This window comes from Accipiter gentilis, chromosome 3, assembly GCF_929443795.1.
Source record: "Accipiter gentilis chromosome 3, bAccGen1.1, whole genome shotgun sequence".
Taxonomy (NCBI): domain Eukaryota; kingdom Metazoa; phylum Chordata; class Aves; order Accipitriformes; family Accipitridae; genus Astur; species Astur gentilis.
The window spans coordinates 42,613,223-42,638,429 of NC_064882.1; the positions used below are offsets into that span (position 1 = coordinate 42,613,223).

General features: G+C 50.7%; 1 protein-coding gene across 3 annotated transcripts; it reads left to right on the forward strand.

Moving 5' to 3' along the window:
• Positions 1-5,548: 5,548 nt before the first annotated feature.
• THNSL2 (threonine synthase like 2) lies at positions 5,549-16,141 on the forward strand. 3 transcript variants are annotated; one of them, XM_049834440.1, is made up of 9 exons: positions 5,549-5,647; positions 8,297-8,524; positions 9,235-9,429; positions 9,688-9,840; positions 10,533-10,763; positions 11,638-11,786; positions 14,429-14,554; positions 15,513-15,652; positions 15,775-16,141. In XM_049834440.1, the coding sequence occupies exons 2-9, from the start codon at positions 8,302-8,304 to the stop codon at positions 16,001-16,003; spliced, it is 1,446 nt and encodes a 481-aa protein (XP_049690397.1). In that variant the 5' UTR covers positions 5,549-5,647; positions 8,297-8,301; the 3' UTR covers positions 16,004-16,141. The 3 variants fall into 3 exon arrangements, with proteins under 3 accessions (XP_049690397.1, XP_049690386.1, XP_049690406.1); XM_049834429.1 differs by lacking the exon at positions 5,549-5,647 and adding an exon at positions 7,567-7,677; XM_049834449.1 differs by lacking the exons at positions 5,549-5,647; positions 15,513-15,652 and having other exon boundaries at positions 8,204-8,524; positions 15,775-15,976.
• Positions 16,142-25,207: the final 9,066 nt, after the last annotated feature.

A 25,207-nucleotide genomic window follows, 5' to 3' on the forward strand; every position in this document is an offset into this window, starting at 1 on the left:
TCTGGGTACCCACCCTGGGGCTGCACCACCCAGCTCTTGAAGAAGAGGTGCTCAACCCAAACCTCCCAAAGTGCAATTTGTGGCCAGTGCCTCATGCTGTAACATCTGCCGTAATCAAAAAGAGTTTGGCCCTGTCATCTCTGTAGCTGCCCGTGGAGCAGTTGCAGGCTGTTATCACCTTCCCTCAACCCTTCCCTGGGATTCCCAGTTCCAGCTCCCACTTTTACTCAGTGTCTGCCAGGGCACTGGGAAACCACGCTCCTACTTCTTCTTGAGGATTTGGACGTTATGGTGGGGAACAGGATTTTGAGTCTCAGGGCTGCTGCAGCAAAAATCCTTCTCTGCCTCCTCCAGTTTGAGCTAGAGCTCTTATTTAAGCTCTGAACTATGAAAGGGACTTTACAGCTGGAGCGCTGTGTGGGGAGAGGCACTTCGCTGTAGCCCAGGACGGGGTACCTGGCAGCCTTGTGGAGGTCTGGGAATGTCTTCATGCACCTCTCCTCTATCTCTCTTGCTCTTCTTATCCATCCCCCCAATGACTCCCCAGACTTTGTGAAGCCTTTGGTTTCACCTCAGTGCTTTGGGAATTTGGGACTGGGCTCTACCCTGAAATTTTCTTAGCCCAAATGTGAAAGGCTACAAGCCAGGGCTTTTGCTGATTTAGTTGTGGATTTCTCTAATGCAGAACCAGTTGGACACCCCAAAACTCCTAGCCATTTTTTTGAAGAGCTTGGACACAGGCTTGCCAATCACAGATCCCCAGGTGGGCTTCCCTCTTTCTCAACCCATATTATTGCTTGTGTGATCCCTATTTCTGCTCTGCTTGTACCTGGGAACTTGGTCTGCTGCCTAGTTTTCACATCTTTGGTCTGATTATCTTTAACCTTGAGGAACAAAGGTTTCTTCAGCAGGCCACATGACTGCATTGCTTCAAAAGGTTGGATGGGATGGGAAAAAGATGCTGCTGCCACCGTCAACTCTCTGTCCCTCTTGGTTTCCGCCAAGTTTTCATTGTGCTGCATTACCAAGACAGCACTGAGCTGAAATATGGCACCTTTCCCACATTTTTCTCTTTTTAAAACAGCTGTGGCAGTCTCCTGGGTGGTGGCTGCCTCCAAGCTGTAACTTCCAAGCCGTAGACATGCAAGCACCAGTTCATATTGGTTTAGATTAGATATGCCATTATCAGAGCCTTGATAATACTGCCAAAAGCGGCAGCTTGTACAGAGCGCTGCTGCTTGATAAAGCTTTTCATTAATGCCAAAATTCAGCAAAGGCCAGCCCTCAGCCCTTGTCATCTTTTTTACAAAGGTCCCAAAGGGAGCAAAGGCTCAATATTGCTTCTTCAATTGCGGTTTCACTGATAGCATGAGACCTATCGCTGCCTAAGCTTTGCTTGCCTATGATCACCTGAGGAGCAGAGCTTACAGAAGAGCAGGCCTTTGCTGTCAGGGTCTTGCTTTATAGCAGGAATAAAGCTGCTGGCTCTGCCATTTGCCTCCTACCCTCTTGCCTCAAACGTCTGCGGTGTAGTGCTGTTGCCTCTCTCCGGACACGTGGACCCCAGCTCACCCCCTCAGAGGGCACGTGTTGTCCTTGCAGCTTGGCCTTTGGTGGGATGAAGGTGTCCTCCATCCCACCGCCCAGCTTATGTAGTCAGGGGACAAGGACTGAAGATGGTGCTTGCTGCTTATGGAGCTAGTTTGTGCCAGGGCAGGGAAAGAAAATGTTGGGAAAGAAATGGAGCCATTAGCAGTTAATGTTCTTGAGTAAGGAAGGTCTGGAAGACTCTCCCAAAGCAGAGCCAATGAACATTTAACCAATGCAAATGTGTTTCACCTCACCCCACCACACGTCTGCAGTGCAGATGTCTCCATCTGATCCGGGCGCATGAAGAGCCCCTGAGACACAGTGGGGATAATAAACCTTGGTCTGACCAAGTGGAGACTTGCATGTTGGGATGCAAAGAGCAGCAGCCTCCAAGACCCTACAGAAGGTCGGACGAGCTCCAATCCTGGAGGGGCACCTGGCTGTTGCTGTGGGCCTGTGCTCACTTCTCCAGCTGGCCTGTGCTCTCCTCTATCCTGATTTATCAAGCACAGCCGCTCACTTAATGACTGCTCACAGTGGGTTGCAGCTAATTAGTCAAGCAGAGCTTCTCAGGCCCATATAGGCATGAGGAGGAGCCTGTGCATCTGTGTGCCCTACTGTTTGCACGTGAGTCCTGATGTGCAACCCATCTCACCACACACATGCACTATATGAATGTCCCGTTCCCTGAAATGGCGTTTCATAAATGTAGTATCACTGTCAAAGCAATTGACTTGGTGTCCCACACCCATGATATCTAGTGGAGCCTCATGCTCCGGGGTGATCATCACCCTGGTATTTTCACCGCTGCAGAGTGAATGTGCAGATGCGCTGTGCCAAAGACGGTCATTCCTGTCTCTCTCTGAGCCAAATATATAACCACAGCTTCTGTTTAAAATAAAGGAAAGTACAAACAAAAGACTCCAAGACTTTCCCTAGCAGATGGTGCTCCTTGGCTGGGGAAAGCAACGACACAAGAGCTATGCACCAACCAGAGGCTTAGTGCTGAGGCAGGACACTGCTGCAAGGAGGGCAGAGAGGTTGCATGGGGTCTGAGAGCACCTGAGTTTTCACCAGGTTCACCATGGAGCACCAGGGAGATGCTCTATGGGAAATGACCATGGTGCCAGCAAGGCCAGAGCTGTGGACAAAGCCCAGGATTGCCTCCGTGCATGTCCCGCTTGGCACTGCTGCCGTGTTTGCTATAGTTAAAGCACCTCCCTGAGCACAGGTATCCCCATTTTGCACATAAGGGAGCACACAGAACCTGACTGACTTTCCCAAAGTCACCTGGAGAAGCTGATAAAGCAAACGTGCTGTAAGTGCTCAGCCTCCACAGCATCTTCCTTGTCGAGTCCCTAGCGGGTGGTCCCAGACCCCATATCCAATGGGTATGTAGATTTTGAGATAAAATTTGGCCCTGGGGTTTAATGTAAACTTTGGCATATTAGGACCAGATTGCACAACCCTCTGCAGGTAATAGCATCTTCAATGTCCCACCGCGGGAGCCAGCATTGCACAATCCCATCCTCGCGTTTCCTTTCTGCTCTGCCTTTACGAGTGGGTGCTGCACTTTGGTCTACAAGACCCAAACCACAACATGGATGTCCTTGAGCTTGTTGTGAAACACCTTGCAGTGAGGAAAGACCATCGCACCCAGCCGTGGGAAAAGAGCCAATGCCCTGGTAGCTCCTTGCCCTGCAAAATCACCGGAGGTGGAGGTGGAAAAGTGTGTGTGTGTGTGTGTGCATATTTGTAGGTGAGAAGATGTGTCCCACGTGGAAGTCCTACTTCATTCAGCTGAGATACTGGCAACTTATATCAGATTTAGAAAGAGGGGAAAAGAGCTACATTTGCCGTAACAAAGGGGCAGCTTCTTGCACTTTAATTCATTTATAGTTGTACATTTCTGCCTTATATCTCGACGACATGAGGCTCAAACAAATGATTCTGGGTGCGCGTTTGCCTGTGCAGCTGCAGACACTCTCTGCAAACTTTCCTAGCCCCCTTCATGCTATGGATCTCCAAACCTCACCAACGTGTGGGTCTGCCTCTGAGAAAGGCAGAACTGAAATAGTTTGATTTCTGGCCAAAACCTTACAGTTTTTACCAGGAATCTCCCTGTTTTCTCTGCCAAAGTTCATACTTCTGTGCATGAGAGGGCAGGGGACACAGAAATTCCTCAAAAATCCCCAGCAACAAGCTTATATATTTTTTCTCAGGCAACATAACACGCTTCCCACTGGGACGTACTCTGTATGGCGTAGTAAATGGCATTGCAAAACCCCAAAAGTCCTTATCACTTGCTTACTGGACCTGCCTGGTGTTGCTTGGGTAGCTCTGAAAGCTTTTTGTTTGTATATGGTTTTCAGACATCAGACAGCTTGCAGACAGAGACAGGACTGGGAGATATGGGGAGATTTTTGTGCTGCTCAGGCTTATGTGATGCTGTTTTATTGAATTTGGGATGCTCTGGTCCTGGTTGCGAGTTGGGGTCCTTCCACGTACCCCTTTCTGAGTCTGTCCCTGGGGGTAGGCTCCAGAGACCCCCAGGGGAGGAGAGACCCTGCTGGAGTGACAAAGGAGGGTGACAAAACCCCAGGACGGATCTCAGGGAGAAGATGGGGCGAACATGAAGAACCCCCTTCCCACCTCGACGAGCTCTTGCGTCGGCTCAGGCCGCCCAACTTCGCAGCCCGACCTTCCACCGCTGGACATCGCCCGTGCCTCCTCTTCCTCGCCTCCAAAATGGACCTCTTTGGAGAAATGTTTCCCGGCTCTTCCTTGAAATCCCAGTGGGATGGCTGGGTTTCCGTGGCCCGAAAGGCGGAGGGACCAGTGGGAAGGTGGGAAAGGCTGGGTGAGAGCAGAACAAGGCATCCCCGAGGCTGCAGCCTTCGTGCATCTCCTCCGTGGGCGCAAGGCACTGCCGCCATCTAGTGACACGGGGACTCGCGGGGGTCCGTGGGATGCTCTGCTGGGGTGGGCAGAGATGGAAAGGGGACCCAAACCCAACGCCTTGCTTGTGCTTGGGACATACAGAGGGGTCCGTTCTAGGAGAGGATAGAAAACTGCTCAGCAAAGACGAAGCTGAGAGCGTTGCGGTGCTTTCCTTCGGGCGCTGCAACGCTCTGGGGTGAGACCTGATTTTTTTTTTTTTTTTGGGGGGGGGAGGGCCTTGTGCAGGGAAAAATTGGCTTCTCGCTGGTGTATGTGCCCTTCTGCTTCCTCAGGCCTCGCCACGCTTTGGGATGCCTTTGGTGGGTGGGGAGGCTAGGGAAATTCTGTCTGGAGGGGTGTAAAATTGATGCAGTACCAAAAAAAGCTGGAAAAGTCCGACAGCAGCCTTAGCTGGGGTTTGCAATTACAGCTCGTTTCTGACATGTGGGTCCAAAGTGCATGAACTGCTCAGGAACAGACAAGGTCCAAAGTGGAAGTGCAAATCCCGGCAGGAATATAGAGGTACTGAGTAAGACCAGGTTAATTAAAGGCTATTACATTTTTCAGCTCTTGATCTGTTGCTGCGGTGGATGAGCCCTGACGGGCTGGCATGCAGCAGCACGGGCACTCTCTTCCCCTCCTTTCTTTTAAAATTCAAAATAATATTAAAGAAATGGCACTCTAACCTGGAATGCATGGATATTGCAGGGCCGAGCATGGGAAAAGCCCTCCCAATAAATGGCACTGTCCTCCTGGTGCATGACCTAGGTGCTTGCCCTGTGTTCTGTGCTCACCTGTGGCTGCCACATAAGCTGTCCCTGCCATCACAGCATTAAACGATGACCTCATTAGCAAGGGCTATCACTGCTGATAGGCCGAGGGCATAGATAAAGCTGGCAACAACCCTGCTGCTATTTCTGTCTGCAAATACAGCGCAGCAAGTATCCTGGTATAACCCATTTTTTTTCGGAGTTCCTGCATGCACCCCAGAGGGATGTAATGCTGAAAGGGATCATCAATCTCATTGTAAGCTCTTCACCTGAAAAAAAAATAATTAGATGAATCAGTGAAGTCATCTCACACAGCTAAGGCACACATTAAAAGAATCAGACATATGGTAAGTAAATGCCCAGAGGCATAAAGTCTAATGGTGGTGGGAGTAGGTGAGGTCCCACTGGGGCGTGCTGGGTGACCCTCGTGGAGATGATCAGCTGCACATTGGTGATATTAAATAATTACACTGGTAATAAAAACTACCAGCTTGTGCAGCTTTTCCTGGGGATTTGATCCTGTCCTCGTTCTAGCCTAAATTTGAGCTGGGCTCAAAGTGAGCTCTGCCTCTGCGTGGGCAGAGACTGCTGCAAGGAAGGAAAATCCTGAATTCACCTTGGCACACCGTTGTGGGAGAGGTTAGAATAGAGGAGGCAAATCATGTATCCTGCAGCTTTTAGTATTTTCTTTATTTCTAGTATGTCACTTTTTTTCCCCAGAGATGCTACTTGAATTTTTTTGTGTCAGCTACCACTGGACCACGATGGGGAGCTAAGGCTCTGTTTCAGAGACATTGGCCACTCGCCTCCGCTGGCCAGGTGACCCTGGAGGCTTTCTGTGATTCCAGGGATGGCCCTGGGGAGATTTCACCGTCGATTTAAACCTGAGGCATCCCTGAAGAACAAGGTCCAACCCTGCTTGTGTGTTTTTTCCAGCACCTTGTGAAAGGACCTGGATGCACATCTGGGATGGGGAGAGATGCCCGTTACAGGGTCAGCACCCCATTACAGGCCAATGTGCCGTGAGGACCTGGGGGCTCTGGGTATGGGGAAGACCCTGGGGCCACAGCAGGTTTGGGTGGCTCAGGCTTCATCTTTGCAATGTAATGAGAAACATTGAACACGGAGGTCTCCCTATGGTGGGGAGGTGCAGGCTGGTTGGGTGATAAAATTTTTATAATTATAGATAAGTAGCTCCCTTTCTAGCTGTTTTCCTAGAGGTCATCAGAAAATGGAGACTATTAGCAGTGCTCTGGCCCACTGGATAAGCTCAGATCTATAATTAAGAAGCTGCTGTTTGCTTCCTGCTCTGCTCCAGCTGCCCTGTTCGACCTTGAGCAACACAATCACGGGCAACTTTGCCCAGAGCCTGAAATTCAGCTTCTGCTTCCCACTGAGGAGCTTGCAGAAATGCTCCTTTTTGGATGCTGGGTGTAGAAAAGCCCATTTCCACATCAGTGCTCAGGGCGAGAACTGGACCAGAGACTTTTCTCACGGCTCCAGTTACTCACCAGACTTAGAGAGGCAAAGCGTGTCGGGTCGGACTCTGATGCTTTGGCAGGCTATGTGTCCCTTATTGCAGACACGGGCTTCCTGACTCACGGCTGGCTGTTATCAGCAATTCTTTGTACCTCTGCACGTTGCCTTCCTGGGCTGAAGTCCCTGCACGCGGTCCAGCAGCACCCCGGGTCCACGCAGCCACCAGTCCTGTGCTGACCTTGCCCTTCAAAACCCACTTATTATTTATTAAACTAAAAAGGAAGGGGTGCACAGCCCTTCCCTGCAAAGGAGAACTGAGGTTTTTTGCGCAGCCTCGTGCATGTCCCCTCTCCCTCCCGTGCCTCAGTTTCCCCATCGGTGGGCCGGGGTTGTTATGACATCCCATCCTCGCAGGTTGAACACTTGGCTTTGCACAGCTGATTTACAGACTGATTTTAGTTGGAAGGGACCTCTGGAGGCTTCTGACCCAAACCCTGCTTTAAGCAGGTTCAATCTCAAATTTAAGCCCAACCTCACAGTGAAATCAGGTGGCTCGGTGCTTCCCCAGTTGAATTTTGAGTTTCTCTGCGGTAATACCGGAGACAAGAAGCTCTCTACGCCCCGTCCTTGATCGCCCTCAGGGTTAAAATCTACCTCCTAATATTTAACTAGATTTCTCCCCAGCTGCAGCTCATGCCTGCTGCCCCTTGCCGCAGCGAGGGGAAACGTTGGCGGGTTGCAACGGGGAGAATTTTTCCGTGAGCACAAGCGCAAAGGGTGACCGGGTTGCAAGTGGCGGTGGTGGCAGGGAGTCGCTTGGCCGCTTTCTTGCCCCTGCGTGGGGTCAGGAGGCCTGTGGCCGTGCCGAGGGGCTGCACCGTCGGCCGGAGTGCCTGAGGTGGGAACGGCTTGGGGGGGTTCATGGGATCGGGGCGAGAAGGGGCTCTCCCGGCAATGCCGGCGGCTGCTCCGTGGGATTTGCATGAATCTGGTGGATTTAGCTCAGCCTTTCCTACACTGAGTTAAATCCTGTCCTTAGTTTAACCCCTTTGAACAAAATCAGCCTGCTCTAAAAAATATTTATTTATTTGTGGGTTTGTTTTTTTTTAAAATTTTTAAACTCCAGCTTTTGTAAATAGCCTGCAGGGGACATGACGTACTTGCGCAGTGACTTCTGCGCTGTCAGGGCTTTTGCTCAGGCTGAAAAGTGTCTCCGGGGCAGGGTGGGAAGGGCGCAGGGAAAGCGGGACGAGGAGGCTCCAGCCACCTCGGTGCAAATCTCGGGCAGCGTTTCCACTGCCTGCAAAACGCTGCGTGCCCTCCGCCGGCTCTGTCTGCTCTAGCTCCCCACGCTGTGAGATTTTTTTTTTCCATGGGAAGAGGCGTTTTCTTCCCTGAGGAGTTCTGTCTGTCCACATGGGAAGTTTTGGGGGGGAGTCAGCTTGGGATGCGGGGCTGTTCCCGCTGGAGGGGGGATGCTCTGGGGCCGTGGCAGTGACTGCGGTGCCTTCCCCCAGCACCCATGGAGTACGTCAGCACGCGGGGAGGTGCAGGGGCCGTCGACTTCGAGGGAGCCCTCTTCTCCGGCTATGCACCCGACGGGGGCCTCTTCATGCCCCAGCGCATCCCCTCGCTGGACCGGGACACCCTTCGGAGGTGGAGCCGCCTTCCCTACCGGGAGCTGGTGAAGGAGCTGTGCTCCCTCTTCATCACGGCTGAGCTGGTCCCGCCGAGCACGCTCAACGGTGAGCCTCAACCGTGCAGAGAGCTGCTCGCCGGGGTGTGCACGAGGATTTTGGGGCGTTCGGATGCATTTGCCTGCCCCATCCTCTTCACACAACCCCCAGAGGATGGAGCCTGCTGCACCATTGCCTGCTCCTTTCTCTACCCTATTCTCCTCTGTCACCCCGCTGGTATTTGCCACCTCCTGGAAAAGGTGTCCCCTGTGTCCAAATAGGGATTCTGGTGACTGCAATCGCGATGGCTGATGCCATGGCCCTGCTTGTTGCTGAGGGACCCTGCTGCTCTGCTGACCTGCCCTCCCACCAGAGCTTTCTGCTGCTCCACGCTCTCGCCGAGATCTGATTTTTAATGTTTTTAACACTTAACAGCTATCACTTCCACCAGAGGGCAGCTACAACCTCTGTCTCAACGGCGTGTTATGATAAAATTTGGGTTTCCTGTATTTTGTGTGTTAACACGGTTTGCTCTGATTGTGTCGGATGTCCTCTGGGGTTGCTTGCCCTAGAGCTATTGAACACAATGAAGCTGGGCTGGTTTACTCCTAATAACTAAGAATAACTTGTTGGATATCTGTCACATCTCCAGCAACTGAGAGTCTTTGGGTGTGCAGAAAGCTTCCCAGGAGCATGAAGAGCACAGATGCAGGAAACCATGGGTCAGAAAAATACTCCTCTACCCAATCTAACAGCCCCTCTAACCATTTTCCCTCTAGACCTGATTGACAGGGCCTTCAGCAGGTTCAGACACAAGGACGTCGTCCATCTGTCCAGGCTGAAAGACGGGCTGAATGTTTTGGAGCTCTGGCACGGGGTTACTTATGCATTTAAGGATCTGTCCTTGTCCTGCACAGGACAGTTTTTACAGTACTTCTTGGAGAAAAAAAAGCAGCACGTCACTATTCTGGTGGGTGAGTATGCCTCTTTGTGGGGGGGTAACACTTCTGGGCAGGTTTTTACCTTGACGGGCATCATCCCATCGCCCTTCCCATTGATGCCCCAGGATAGTATTGCCTTGTGGGTGCCTGGTGAGTGATCTCCGAGCAATGCTGGGGCCACAAAAACATCTCATGGAGCATCTCTGCATCTTTTTCTTAAATTGCAGAGATGCACGTTTGACTGACGCATCAATTTTTTGCTTTTTTTGGTTCTCCCTCACTTTGAAACAGGGACTTCTGGGGACACGGGGAGCTCGGCCATCGAGAGTGTGAGAGGGCAGAAGAACGTGGACATCTTTGTTGTGCTGCCCAAGGGGTTCTGCACCCAGATACAGGAACTTCAGATGACCACTGTCATTGAAGACAACGTCCACGTCTTTGCCGGTTGGCACTGCTGTTGGACTGTCCAGTTTATGGCCCTGCTGTGTCAAAACCATGACCCTAAAAGTCTCAGGGGCCTGCTGCTTTAGCAGCTGCAGCCAGCTGGGTCATTGCCATCATGGTCACCATGCCCAGACATCTGGCTCACAGGAGCCTGTAGCAGACATCCCCAATTTGGTGACCAAGTGGTTCAAGGCTTCCTTTTCTCCTGGCCACAGATCAAAGCTGCCTCCATGCAGGTGGTTGGTGTTTAGCTGCACTGAATTCAGCTCTGTTTACTTGGCACTAAAAGGATCAAGAGTCACCCCTTCCCTCCGTCCCCTCACCTTCACGGGTGGTCCATCCCCTACTGCTGTGCCGTCCCCATGGTTCGGAATCACCACTGGATGCTTGAGCTGTCCCATGGACTCCTCTGCTCAGCCAGGTCTCACCTTGGCATCTCAGAGGGGATGCAGGCATTTGCCTTCCTGGCAAATATATACTTGGTATAAGCAAGAGCCCAGAGCGCAGTGTCTGCAGAAACCACCCGGCATCCACGCGGCGCTACTCAACCCCTGAGGCAGATGGGCAGCTCAGGACGGCCCTGGCCGCAGAAAACCCCAGGGCTTGAGACTGGCCCTATTTCTGAGCAGAAATACCTTGTGCCTGATGCGCTGATGTTGGCAGATCTAATCTTTCCATTCTCCTTTTGACAGCTCATGGGAACAGCGATGAAATCGACGAGCCCATCAAGGAACTGTTCGCTGATGTCGATTTTGCCAGAAAATACAATCTGATGAGCTTGAATTCGGTCAATTGGTCTAGGATTATGGTGCAGATTGCTCACCACTTCTATGCGTACTTTCAGCGCGCCCCGTCTCTGGATACCACCCCACTGCCAATGGTGGAAATTGTTGTGCCAACAGGAGGAGGAGGAAATATCACAGGTGAAGGGAAAAAAAGATAGGTTAGATAAGGAGGAGAGAGAGTGCTGTGAGCTATGGGCTAAAAGCACTTTACAGATACTGGGTATTGCTATTTATTAAAACACCCACTCTCTGGTAGGATTTCTTCAGAACCACTTACATTTTATTACTCATGTACGGCTATTACTCATTCGGGTGTCACTGATGATTTGCAAGGTGCAGAAAATCCCAAACCAACCCTTTGATGATGACTGTAGCTATCTTCAGGATGAGCACATTAGAAGAGAGCAGAATGTGTTTGATCCAGAAAAGAGGGAAAATACTGTGGCTCTGGTTTCCTAAGTGAGACATTAACAGAGGTGTGGAGTCCTGCCTGGTCCTACTCTGGTTTGCATGGTAGCGTGGAGTCAAGAGAACCACTCTTAATTGCATAATCTGGCCTTCTAAATGTGAGTCCTTGATTGCCTTAATCCCAAAATAGGCATACAACCGTCTTATGAAAGCAATAAAGGATTCAATGTACTCAACTGCATTCACTGCACTTCCAGGCTGCCCATCTGAGGCAGCTTAAATAAGCTGCAAGAGCCAAAAAGTTTCATTTCTCTTCCTTGAACAGCAGCTGTCTGACCTCTTGGTCCCCTTCCCACCCATCTTTAAATGTGGAGATGCGCAAGGGTCAGTGTTCGATGGCAGGTGGAGAATTGCATCCCTGGATTTTATAATCTGGTGCTCTATCAGAACGTTAAAGACGGGTATCTCAGAGTCCATTAGGGAATGTCGCTTGTGTCTGCTTCTGAACTGTATGCTCAGTCAATTTGTACAATGACTTCTTTGCTAAATCTCCTTTGAATGTTTCTTCATCAGGCATGCATGTATTTTTTCACTTTTTTTCTAGCTGGCTGTATTGCCCAGAAAATGGGTCTCCCGATTCAACTTGTTGCCGTGGTTAACAGCAATGACATCATTCATAGGACTATTCAACATGGAGATTTCTCACTGTCAGAGAGCGTGAAGGCTACATTAGCATCAGCCATGGATATTCAGGTATGTAATGAATTGGCCAAAATGGGAAAATACCAAATATATATTTTTATAATTTTTTTTTTTCCTTGTACTCTGTTCTACCTGGTTTATGAAAGCATAATTCTGCCACTGGCAGTGCCTCTCAGTGATGCATTAAGAGGTGTGACTCATATTGAGCACTTATGCTGCAGACTGCTGAGCTGAGATAGATCAAACACCTTCCTCCTCGCTTTTCAGGGCTTGACTTTGTAATCTTCATTCTTAAATGCTGGGTTTCTGGGGTTTCGTTATGTGCAAGGTTAGCAAGAGGGATGTTTTCTCAAAATATGACACTTAGAAAAGTATAAATCCCATCACGTCTCAGGCGTTTTGTTGATCCTTCTGAAAGGCTCCACCAAAAGCAAGAGAAGAAACCAGGAAGAAGGTAGGGAAGTCCAGAAGAAGTGCCTCATCTATGGCCATCTGCAGCTTGCTCAGAGCAAAACAAGTCTCAGCAGGCAGGCAAAGGCCTCAGAAATGAAAAGTCATGAAGGTACAGAAACCAAACACCTGGAAGCAAATTCCTCCCATTTCATACCTACCCTGTGATCCACAGGGATTGGATCTGCTTCCAAACAAGTGACCAAAGTGTGAAACACTTGGTGTTGGATCACTGTGGCCTTAAGCTACCTGGATTTTCCAAAAGCTGTTCAAACACATTAGGAGGACCTGGGAGCCTGGAGGAACTGCCGTGCTTTGCAGTCACTAAGTCATTATGCCCCCATCACCAGGCTGCTGTGGTCTGCAGCTTGACTTTCCTTCCGAGGCACGAATTTTTTGGGCTCCTCAGAGATTCCCGAGGAGCTGGATGGGTGTATCCCTCTGCACATCCCTCTCCATGGGACATCATTGTTCAGCTCACATCTGAAGCAACCATGCAAGTATTTCCATAGCTCAACAGATCAATCATGCTGGAGGGGAATTTAGGAGATCTGTAGTTGGGACCTGCTCAAAGCAAGGTCAGCCCTGAGGTCAGACCGGGTTGCTCAGGGCTTTGTCCAGTCAGGGGTTGGAAACCTTCAAGGATGGAGAGTGCACAACCTCTTTAGGTTGCCTCTTCTGCAGACTCAGCTAAAGCAGAGAAAACTTTCCAGTTAAACACTAACTGAAGAGTTGAAGGTGAAGCAGAAAGTCTACTGTGGATGAGCCTTGTGAGGAGCAATCCCAGGAGAATCACAGCGGATTCTGTGTCTTTGCAGTACCTAAAGCCAAACGGGGGCTGTTCTCTGGCCCTGAGGTCAGGAAGCACCGTGCAGTTCATGTCCACACACCACAGCTTTCCTTAGGAACAGTCCCCAGCATGACCTGTCCTCCAAACTGGGACCCAATGTTCTCCTGGACAACTCTAGCGGCATGGGACAAAATCAGACCAGAGAGCTGGCTAATAACTTAAATGGCAAGGCCAGCGCTTGCACCAGTGTCCTGGCCCAGTTTGACTTACTGGTGCCAATGTAGTGACCTGTAGTGGAAACCAGAAGGCTGGTACAAATGGAGGGTGAAGGGGAAGGTCTGGATGTGGGAGCAGCAGAAGGAAGGGCAGGAGAAGGGGTGTCAGGAGGACGGTGCTGGAGGCACCTCCAGTAGCAGGTCATCGAAGTCCAGGCAGGCTGACACGTAGTTTCTCAGGACAGCCAGGTTTGGAAGCAGAGGACAGCCTAAAACAGGGGACAGCCTAAAGCAAAGGGCAGACTACACCCAGACTAGACTGAAGATAACAGGCTGGAGGCTCTGGGAGATGGTGGTAGGAAGATGAAGAACAGGACTCAGGCCATAAACCACCCAGATTAGGACACGAAAGGCTGAATAAGTCCTGATGACTCAACAAGGTAGGACAGGATGGAGAGACAAAAGGTCACAGGCACTGTCAGCTCCTAAAAGATATAAAGAGCTCATCCAAGACCGGGACTTGAACCCAGGAGATGTGATGAGGACTCTGTAGTCGGTGCCCCTTGTCCTGTACATTCCTACAAAGTATCTTGGCCAAACCACCTGGAAGAACATTTCCTGGTGCTTGTGAGCATGCAGGAATGAGACAGTGAGCAGTGAAATTCGTTTGGGACCCTCCTGTACGGTCTTGCACCAAGTTTTGCTGCAGTGTTGCAACGCCGATTGCTACATAGCCATACAGGCCAGTCAGGCCCTATATGCGCCTTATATGTTCATAAAGATTATCAGTCAGCCCTGCAGGGAGCTGGGTGTCTCATTAAGTCACGCGGGAGCTGGGTGACTCACAGCAGCATCTACAACACCGAGTAAACAGCTGGATATTTCTGGTTCTCAAATATATAGTGTGTTATTAGCCTGGGTTCCTCAAGGTGATTGTACAGATGTGGTCACACTGTTGATTTATCAGTGATCCCTTCATTAGGGTTTTTTTTTAATTCGATGGCCACTGCCAGACTGCTCTGACAGGTCAGAGGTCTGAAAGACATCGTGTTCCCAAAGACTTGTCTTGGGATGTAGGTATGCGGGGGGAAGACACAAAGCCCACCCCAGCTTCCACCAAGAAAAACGTGGCAGTAGGACCTCAACCCTAATTAGACATCAGAGAACCCGCTCAGGTGCTCTCCCCCTGAGACAGGTGCTCAAATTTCCTCTGCTCACCTATTGCCTTGTTATCCCAGGAGCCTTACAACATGGAAAGGATCCTCTGGCTGCTCTTGGGCTCCGACAGCAGCCTGACGAAAATGCTGATGGAGCGATTCAGCGTGTCGAAAAGCCTTAAGCTGCCGGAGGATTTGCACAGAAAGGTCAGTTCCTCACGCATGCGGTGCTGTGCGTATACATGTGTAAGGAGATTTATTGCTACCAGTTGTTTTCAACTCATTTTCAGAATAAAAAAATCATAGTGGAGAGTTTCCAACCAAAAACTTAAGTGTGAGGCCAGAGGAGTTTTATATCAGTGTGTGCGCATGGAGATGTTAAAACCCCCTTTTAAATTATTTTTTTTTTAAAGAAACCTCTTTCTTCTTTGCAAAACTGGTTAAAAACTGCCTACAATTATTTAAGCAGAACGTGCAACCACCCCTTCCTTGGCCACCCCAGTGCCGGCATCGGCTGTGCACCGAGGCTTCGTGCAGCAGATGCCAGCACAAACCGAGTGTGCCCTTTGGGAGTGTGTCTGCTGGGATCGGTGCTGCAATTCATCGTTGTCCCAAATGGGAGCACAAACACAAAGCTGAAAGAAGTACAAGAGAAAAACAAACATATGAGTTGTGAGGCTCTTTGGGCCAGATGCAAAGTCCTGCCTCTTCCCATCCAACACGTGTCGTCCCCCACTGAGCATCCTTTGCCCGGCACCCGCTCCTGCTTGCGCAGCAGGAAAAATAAATACTAAAAAATCGCATTATTAAAAGAAAGAAGAGCTATTACACTGGGGTGGGTTTTACAAGCTCTCAGAAACTCCCTTGGAGCCTGCAAATAGCAGTGCAGAGCTGAGGGGCTGAATCTCAGCTCCTCTCCTCCCACGCTCCCAGCACCTGGGGATGGAAACCCCTTGCTCGCACCCCGGACCTGTGGCCTTTTCCAGCAGTGCCTCATCTCCCGGCTGCAGCAGCAACCCCTTTTCCTTCAGTCCCTAAGGAACCCCATCCTCCAGCATCCCTATTTCCAACTGCTTTTTCCGACTGCCCGTGGCACAAGCCCGGCTGGATACCCATGGGGTGGTGATGCCCTGTGCAAACCAAAACGTTTCCCCTGGGGCCGCAGCTCTCTGAGACCCTACGCTCATGCTCAGCCTCCGACGAAGACATCGTGCGAGCCATGCAACGCTGCTGGGAGGAAAACCGCTACCTGCTGTGTCCCCACTCTGCTGTGGCTGCTCACTACCACTACTCACAGCCGAACAGGTAAGGAAAGCCGTGGTGGGAGCGTCGGGGACCAGAGCATCAATTCTCCCTTTGCTCCTGCAGCACCTCCAGCTCAGGGCTCACTTACATCAAAAGTTCTCTTGCTTTTCTTTCCTTTTCAGCATGCCCCGGTGTTGCTTAGCTCCAGCCTCCGCAGCCAAATTTCAGGACGCCCTGCTCCGAGCTGGCTTGGTTCTCCAGCTTCCCCCTGAAATCACTGCCTTAAGGGCGATGGAGACCAGGTCCACTCCCCTGGAGCGGGGACAGGATTGGGCGCAGGCACTCCGGGAGCAGATTGAAGCCATGGCACGGCGGCGGGGGATTGCTGGGCAGGGGGTCACGCAGACCTGAGCTACTGGGGCACGGCCGGCTCATTTTCCTTTCCCAGGAGAGCCCAGTGTTACGTTGGGAGAGGAGCCTATGCTCTCCATGCAATGAGTTATTAGCAAGAACACACTGCGCTGTTGAATTATATAGACTATTTCATAACATTTTCAGTAAAGAGCTCTGCAATTGTGTCCACTTCTTCCTAGTAATTCATAAAAACTGATTGAAACCCTGAATAAACCCACCTGTTCTATCATTACTAGCTATCACAGAAAGCTCCCTTAGCACAACCCACAGGCACCAGCTTCCTGAGCATTATCCAGCGATTCTGGCCCCGTGCTGGGATGTTCAGCCCAGCAATCCCAGTAGCACCCAAGATGCTCAGTGAGAAACATATGCACGGCTGGAGTGGATCTGCTTTACCCATCCCTGTAATTTAAGCAGTGCCAGGGATCATTCCCAGGCATCAAAACTTGCTCGGTCATGGAGTTAAATAGCAGAAGTTTTCCCTGGACATGTTTATCTTAAGGAGCTACTTTCCAGTGCCATATCTTGCAGCTTTTGGTCCTAGTCCTGCTGCAGACTCTTCCAGGGCAACTTCCACTGAAACAAATAGGAAATGGGAAATTCCCCTTATCTTCTGCCTGAAACTTCAGGTCTTTCAATGCCACGTTCCCATCATATACATATAAATATATAAATACCTTGTGTGGGAGCTGCCTCCACAAGTCATGCATCTGGCAGGAATCTCTTGTGCCTAAAAAGGGGGAAAAAAAAAAAAGGAATTACACCAGGGGGGAAAAATCCCCCTTTGCCATCAAAAAAAATTCCCCCTTTGACATCAAAGGAAGTCCCGTAATGGGAGGATTAATTTGAAGGTTTAGTGGCATTTAGCAGGGTAAAAGTAAATTCTGTGAAGTGAATCAGCATGGGATGTTGCAGAACGTGCGGGAAGGGTGGGAAGCTTTGCCTGGGCTGCAAGCCACCTTGCTGGCACCTGGGCAGCCTTTTTCTTGCTCCCCCCGGCACAGACGGCCCCGCGCTGCCTCCTTCCATCCCACCGAAACCCTGCAGGATAGGAGGGACCCGTGCCTTCTCCAAGGTGGGGGCTGAGGCTGCCCCATCCTAATTAACGGGGTTGAGGGAAACGGCTTGGTTGAAAATGATGCAAAACCCCACAGCGCTTGGATGCTGGATGTTTTTAATGCTAGCAGCTCTCCTAGTTGCATGGGTCGAGCAGCTGGGAGGAAAATGGTGGTGGGGTCCAGGAAAGGTCTGATGCTTCACGAGGCCATCATTTACCCCTCTTTAAGAGCCAAAGTGGCCAGCAAAATACCTCTTATTTAAGCAGCAACGCAGCCTTGTCATCAGGAATAACCTTGCCCCAAAGGATGGCTTTGCACTGGGGGCCGGCGCAGCAAGACACTGGTGGTGCCGATGAGAAACCCCCCTGATCCTGTTTGACCCCCGCAATCAGCTGCCCCTTTCATTGATGCCCACGTTATTCTCGTTGGACTCCACCGTCTTTAATAGCTGCCTCCCCAGATCTTGTGGTTCTCGGCCAGGGATGGTTGCCCAGTTGTAATTTAGCTCTTAATCATAGCTTGAGACACCCCACGAGGGGGGGAGAGGCCTGAAATTGCACCCAGATCCGCATCCAAGTGAGAGGTTGCAAATCCAGCTTGCTGGCCGGGACTGGAGCAGGAGAGGGGAGGCGGGAGGGTGAGAGACCGGACCCAGATCCCCGGCCAGGGATCCCTGGGAAGCACGGGGCTAGGGGCACTGGGCTCACAGCCCGCCAAAGCCTTGGTGTGTTTTGCAAGCAAAAGCGTGGCAAATACATCCCACGCTCCCATCCCAGTGCCCCGAAGCAGTAGGATGGGTAAAAGGGTCCAGCCTTGCTGCAGACGATGCCCATGCGGGGTGAAAAGGGGTGTAATTCTCAACCATCCCTGAGGATACCCCTATGGGGTGAGGGTGCTGCTTCTCCCCCAGTCCAAACTGGACTGGTTTTGTGCAGCACGCTCGAAAAACTGTCTCTGTGATTTCTGGGGCAGAAGTGCAGCAGGAAAAGCCTGTTTCACGCCTGGAGTGGAGGCAGAGGGAGAACAGACAGGCTCGGCTTGCAGGGTGGCCACGGTCCCACAGAGGGCAATGGTGGCCCGGGTGCCAGGGATGCGGGGATGAACCTGGCCTCGTGGACATGCCGTGTCCCACCGCCTGCTCGGGGACCGTGTGCTTCCACACCAGGAGCTCCCACTTTGGCCCCAAAACAAGTGCTCGGGGCTCTGCTCACTCTTTCTCAGGTCTCCAGCCGAGAAAAGGTCAGCTTTGTTTCATGGAAAGATGGAAAACGGAGGGAGGAAAATCGTGCAGAAAGGCGGTATCTCCTCACTCGACACTTTGATGGGTGGCTGCGGGCTTTGGAAGCTTGGCATGCTCCCAGGGTTAATGATACATTAGTTCTGCACCTTCCAGAGCTGATCACAAATCCAGGCCAGACTTGTGAGATAATTCATCTCATACGTCAACTGCTCATGCTTTTCTCCAGCAAAAATTCCCATTTCAGGGCCCTCACCCTGAGCAGAGCCAACCCACGTGATCCAGGACACAGTGATGCCCACAAGCCCATGGCCATCCTCCGTGGGGACCCCGTGTTCCCCCAGAGGTCAGGACACCCTTCACACTGAGGGACATGGCTGGGACGTGTTCCTAACGCCTACGTACCTCGAGGACAGAGTAATGTGTTGGGATGGAGATGCAATGTACTGGGATAGAGAAATAGGGCCCCCATGGCTCAGCTGGAGGTTTCTACCCAATAGCTCACACATACCAAAGCATCCTTCTGTCCTGTAGCCATCTGTTGGCTTGTCCAACAAGGGATTGGAGTGCCTGTCCCAGTGTAAGTTGGGATCTGTCTGGCTACACGTGGGGTCTACCCTTTAAGCCATCTGCCTCCGAGCTAGCACTCGTCGCCTGGCGTTGCACCTCGTGGAGGCATCAGCAGCGGAGTCATGCTGTGGTTCCTCACTCCATCCATTAATAGTGCCATCAAGAGTACTATTAATTAAAGGGGGACATGGGATGACTGGCTGTCTGCAGTGCTGGCTGAGCTAAAATTTGGGGGGTTATAAAATTCCCCAATGGGCTGTGGATGAGGATGCTATGTATGTATTTTCCACGAGCTGAGCAGTCGTGCCTTCCCCCATGCTTTGCCACAATGTCCATCCCCATCTTCCAACTCATGGCCACCCACCCCATCTCTCCCACCCAAGGAACTGATTTTGGGGCATTTCCTCCGCTGACCAGGACGTCACGTCCTTCTGCTCCAACGTTACCCTTATGGGCTGGGAGGAGGAGTCCACACCATGGTGAATTATAAGCCAATGCTTTAAAACAGTGTTCTGAAGGTTTGGGAGTTGAATTATTATTTATAATGCCCTGGGGGCACCGTGTAATTTATGGACAGGTATGAAGACAAGTAGGCGCTCAGACGTGGGGATGAGCCCTGTGTAAATGCCGAGATAGAAAGATAGATAGATGGATAGATGAAGATAAGCTTCTTCTCCAGGAGAGCTGGAGATTGAAAAGCCTGCTCTTATAGATCTCTGCTGTCCTAGGGTAATACCTACTATTCCAGTACTTTCACTCCATAAAAAGTCATCTCAAATCTGGTGCAAATCGTTTGTTTACTCTTTTTTTAAATTAATTTATCCCAAGTGCAAGGGAAAAAAAAAAAAGGAGTTGCTTTGTTGTTGCAATTTGCTGCTAGGCATTCCTATGTGTGCTAATGATAAGTATTAATTAAATAGCTTGCTGTTGTCTTTTAAATGCAGTTCTTTCAGGCTGTAATTAAACACAGACACCCAGCCCTTTCTGTCTGCATAGAAAGAGGCAGGCAGGCCTCCGGAGCTCTGCACTTCTTTCCTTGTAGCAGGAGAGAAGTGGAAAATGAGGCAAAACCAGTTTCCATTGAAAACTCACCACCCTGTGCATGTCCTTCACGGGGAAACCAACCAGCTCAAGGAAATTAAAGGAATGCAACTTCCAAGATCCCAGCCCTGCAATCAAAGTAAGTTTATATGCCCTTAAGATCTTGCAGCTTCATACATTTTAAAGGCAGAGGAGATCACTTTGTTTGATCTCCGGCGCAACACAGGCTGTTGAACATCACTCTGCCGCGTTCATCAAGCCCGACAACTTGTTGGCTTATGAACATCTCGATCTGAAGCTCTGGAGATAGGATTCCAACCCTCTCACTTGCTTCTTGGTTTTCCCTGGTTTTTTTCACCCTTGCTGTGAAAAACCAGGCACTGCTGTAAATCCCCATCCCCGTGCTGCTCCCGTGGTCAATATTAATCTCCCAGTGCAGGATGTGCTTCCCGGGGAAACCTTAGTTCCCACCAACCCTGCTGCCCTCTCGCCTCCCTGGCTTCAAATAGAAACTCAGAACTAAAGCCCTCTAGAAATCCAAATAAAAAAGTCAGATGCTCACGTGATGGCAAGCAACCCCCAAATAAAATTTGCCATGTGACCACAACGCTGAATGACACCTACACCCAAAATTATTCCTGCCCTCAAAGGCAGCAGGGCTTCGCTTATCTAAAATGCTGCTATTAATCAATAAATACATGAAGAAACACTGGCCGTCTGCTGTATCACTTGTAAGAGCGGTGGGGGAAGATGCAGCTTGCTTGGAGGATGCCCTGGTCAGAGCTGGGCCATGAGAAACAGATTTCTATCCCACAGCCACTGTGAGGAGCGTGGGAGGGAGGAGAGGAGGCATAGGGGGAACGGAGCCAGCTCCTGCCGGTCACCCCAAATCCACACGTCAGCCTGTAGCTGGACCCAGTTCTCGACAGACGGCGACAGCGAAGAGCTTCACCGTGGCGAAGGCAGTGGGGAACATGTTCAAGAGCTGCACATGTGTAATTGTTTTGAACGGAAACATTTAAGTATGCATTTGTGTAATTTAGAACCTGAGATCTGTAGAGTACGTATAATAAATGTACAGAGACTATAAGACAGATGCATTGCCTGCCTGTGAGGGGCTCCTCGATTTGGGATAGCGCAGCCCTTGGGGCACCCCGAGTGATGCTCCTCTGCCTTGATGGCTCCTCACACTTTTCAGAAAACAGCCACGGTCCTTTTGGGGTCCTATCAACCCAAGGCTGGATTTGCCATGGGCTTTTCTGTCCCCTCCCCAGTCCCGTGGCTGGGTCTGTCCTGCGGTTTTGATGCAGCCAGACAGGGAACACGGGAGAGGGTCTGGGACCCTTTGCAGGGTGCTTCCCTGGCAAGGGGAATGCAGGGCTGGGAGCATCCTTGGGGCTGTCGATGTTAATAGCAGCAGAAGTGGCTCAGAAGAGGATTTTTTCCCCAATTATTTGTATTTTAGAAGCGAGGAAAGGAGAGAAATGAGAAAAGAAAAGGAAAGAAAAGGAGAAAGTAAAGCTAGCTTGCATTCAGAAATTGAATATTTAACTAGAAAGGAATCTGAACTTTTTTGGATTGTAACAGAAGACTTTGTTCCACCAAAAATGAGCTGATTTTGAGCAGAAACTTAAAAGAAATATATATTTTGAGCTAAAAAAAAGGGATATTTTGAAGCCAAAATGACTCACTTTTAGTCCAAATGGTTAGAATTGTGTTTGAGTTTTGGGAAAGGAAGCAAATTTAGAAATTTTGGAAATCTTTAAAAAACCATATGACAGAAAAAAAGGCAATATGGGTGAGAGGAAAAGTGTTGCCTTGCTGGAGCAAGAGGGCCGGAAAAGAGAGGAGCCAGCAGCTGCCCTGTGTGGCTCTGTCCTTGCCCTGACACCCCTGAGATCACCCCGAGCGCTTTAAGATCACGAGATACTGAGAACAAAGAGTTTGTGTTCTCTTTTTTTACTCTCTAGTTCCCTGCCTTTTGGGGCTCTCAAAGCTGTTCAGTATTTTTATGGCAGGGTAGAAACCGCCTCTTAAAGAAAGCAGAGCGGAAAAATCACATATAACGTGGCTCCAGGAAGGTGATGTTTTCAGAAAAATAGAAAAATTATGATTCCTGGAAAGAAAAATAATTAAGAAGTGATGAGCACAGGAGGACAGTGATATTTCATGCAATTCTTCACTATCCATCTCCTTGCTTTCGCTTTGAGACTCCTTGAGCAGAGAGCATCGTGGATGTTTGCACAGGCTTTTGCACATGAATATGAAACAGCAGTGGGATGCTGCTGTAAAGGACGGGGAAGGCAGAAGGGGCCACGTAGGAACACAGCATTATTTTGGTATCTGACATATGGAATAGACTCACTGCGTTAGATCCCGGACCGACGCGGAAAAAAGAAAGATGACATATTTGCTGTCGAAGTTTACAAACAGAGCTTTAAGCAAAACAGTAGCTTTTGGGGATGGGGTCTTTTCCATCGCTGACTTTCTGCGTGACCCTGGGGAGCGTCGAGATGGGGTGAGGACCGGGGGGGGGGGACCCTCCCACAGCCCACCCGGCCCTTGGCACCAGCCTGGGTGCTGCGACGTGGGTGACTCCCGGGGTGCCACGCCGGCTGGGGACCGGGGTGCTTCCACCTCCTCACCCCGAGCCTGGTCCTCTGCGGCTCCGTTTGGTCCCTACCTGCCCGGCAAAGCACCAGCATCCAGCCCCCGGGGAGCTCCTCGCTTCCGTTCCTTCGGGATGCTTGTGGGGATTAGCCAAGTTATGCTCCCTAAACCCATCACATGCGTTTCAATAGTTTTAATTGTTGCCTTTAAGATAATTACAGGCTGGAGAGAGCGGACGGGAAGAGCCCTGTGGATTTGCACCGGGGCTCGGGCGCGCTGTTTTGAACGGTACGGGAGGTTTGCCGCTCAGCAGTGTTTTACCTGCTCGGGAGAGCGTTTTGGATGCCGCAAGGAGGGATGGACTGCAGGTCCCCGCTCCCCGCGGCTGGAACAACTGGAGCAAGGGGTTCCCCTGGCACCCCACTCCGCCTGCCCCGGGGGAGAACATCCCTCAGCACCGGGCTTGGCAGGTGCTGACTCTTGCTCATTTAAGCCACAGCTTTTTCCTCCTTGCCGAGCCCTTTCAGGAGGGAACGCACGCCTGAAGTGAGCAGGATGCCGAAAATCAGACTCACAGTGGGGCAGGGAGCACCCAGGGCCCCCCTTGCCCAGAGATGAGACATCACCTTCACCCAGCCTCAGCACTCTGCTTGACTCTTAGTGAGGTGGCCCATACTTGGGGTTTTTTTAAGTTATTACGGTGTATCCTGGTCCCTTGCTGGCTATCCATCCTCCATGGCCAGGGAAAATATCTCCCTGATGTTAAAGGGAATATGTCTCAGTCCCTCCCGTAGCCTGGAGTAATTCAATATTGAGTGAGAGGCAACTGCTTTTTCCGTGTTTGCACCTTTCTTGCAATTATTTTGTTGGAGCTCCCTGCCGGGGAGCAGGACAGGCCAATTCTCAGGGATAACATGACTTCCCAGGTCCTGCCTTGCCGCGGAGGAGCCGGGGCAGCACTGAAGACCCCTCTCGGGACACAGACCTTCCCCAAGACTAACCGTGCACACCAGGTTTCTCTTCTAAAAATGCTGCAGCTTCTTTCAGTCCCCTAATGAAGTGCATCTTGAGCACCCAACATTAAAGCATCCAAATTAATCTATATAGACTCGCATGCCCAAGGGCACCAGCGTGTTTTTCTAGCCAGGCTGTTGCTTTGCCATCATTTAAGGTGCTGCTGCTCACGAGTGGTTTGTTCATGTCCCTCTCAGGGATGGGACCAACCCGGCGGCTGAGCAGCAACGGTGGTACATGATGCTGAGCCTGGAAGCCTTCGCTCTCACCCATCTGACTTTGCGCTGAAGAGGATGAGGAGTGCTCCCTGCCTTGTCCTGGCACCTTCCCCAGCAGGAGATGGGAAACTCCCAACCTCTCAAATATTTCCAGCCCGAATGAGAAAAACAACACAAACCCCAGTTTTTCTTGAGATCTTCTCCAGCCCCGTGTGTCAGCATGGAACCCAGCAAGGGGTTCTTGCCCTTGCATCTGTAGTAGCCTCTTTATCACTGATGCATTTTTAAATGATGGCAAGATTTCATCCAAGTACAAGAAATTGCTCTAGTTCAACCTGCTGATTGCAGGATGTCTCAGGGCCGGTGCATTTTGGAGGATCAGGCTGGTCACGCGCAGACATCGAAGCCAGCAGTTAATGAAGGGGTAATGTGGGGCCCAGCACACTGAAGATGTGATTTGTTTTAGTATTTAATCCATAGCAATCCATTTAATAGCACTGCCCCTAAACTGCTATCCGTTTTGCACCCTAATTCCTAACCTGGAAATAATCCCAACAGGAAAAAAAGGGGAAATAGCTCAAATATTAAAGTGCTGTGAAGGTGAGCTGGCTCCTGGCTGCAGGTGGAGGGAACGGGGATGGGTCCCATTGCTGCTGCCAAGTCGAGTTTTGGGGACCCGCTCTGCCCTCCTTGTGGGGTTCAGACCTATATCTGCAGGCTGTGGGTTAGATGTCAAACCCACCCCAAATCCAGAGCTGAACAGCCCGAGGGGCTCCTCGAGGATGGGATATTCTCCACCATGAGCTGCCAGCTTTGCACCAGCAGTCCTTTGCATCCCAGCCCTCTTCTCCCTCTCCCTTTGCCCCTTCCCTCCCCTTGTGATATGACGCATTGGCAGAGAAATAAAATAATCAGCTATTGCTTTATTACTTTCCACCCGTACTTCCCTCACGGGCATCTGTATTTCTGCAAATGTTTTTAATATTTGCTAATAAAAGCAGCTCCAGTAATGACATGCTCACTCCCCAAGACAAAATTGCCGGGACCGGCGTTATCTAACAAACTCGTTTTGGCACAAGCGCGTCTGCGTAAGAGCCATTTCTGCCCATTCACGGGATTATCAGCCATCTCTGCAGCCAGCCCCAGCCCTCCTCTCTCATTCCTAGTTAATTGGTGTGAAATTGGAGCAAGTTCTCAGGTGATAATGTGTTTGCATTTACTGCTTCACTGAACCACCCTAGCCACTCAATCCCAGCTTCATTAAAGCCTCAATCTCAGCTTTTGCTCCTGGCTGTGAGCTTCAAACCCTATTTCCTGCGTGGCAGACATACAGCCTAACACATGTCAGGAAGACAGCTCGAGCGGAGCTGCTGGGAACAAGCAAGGCTACTGCCCGGGCGCCGCTCCGGGAAAATCACGTTCGCGGTGGGAGAGATGCTCGGAGTCCCCGCGA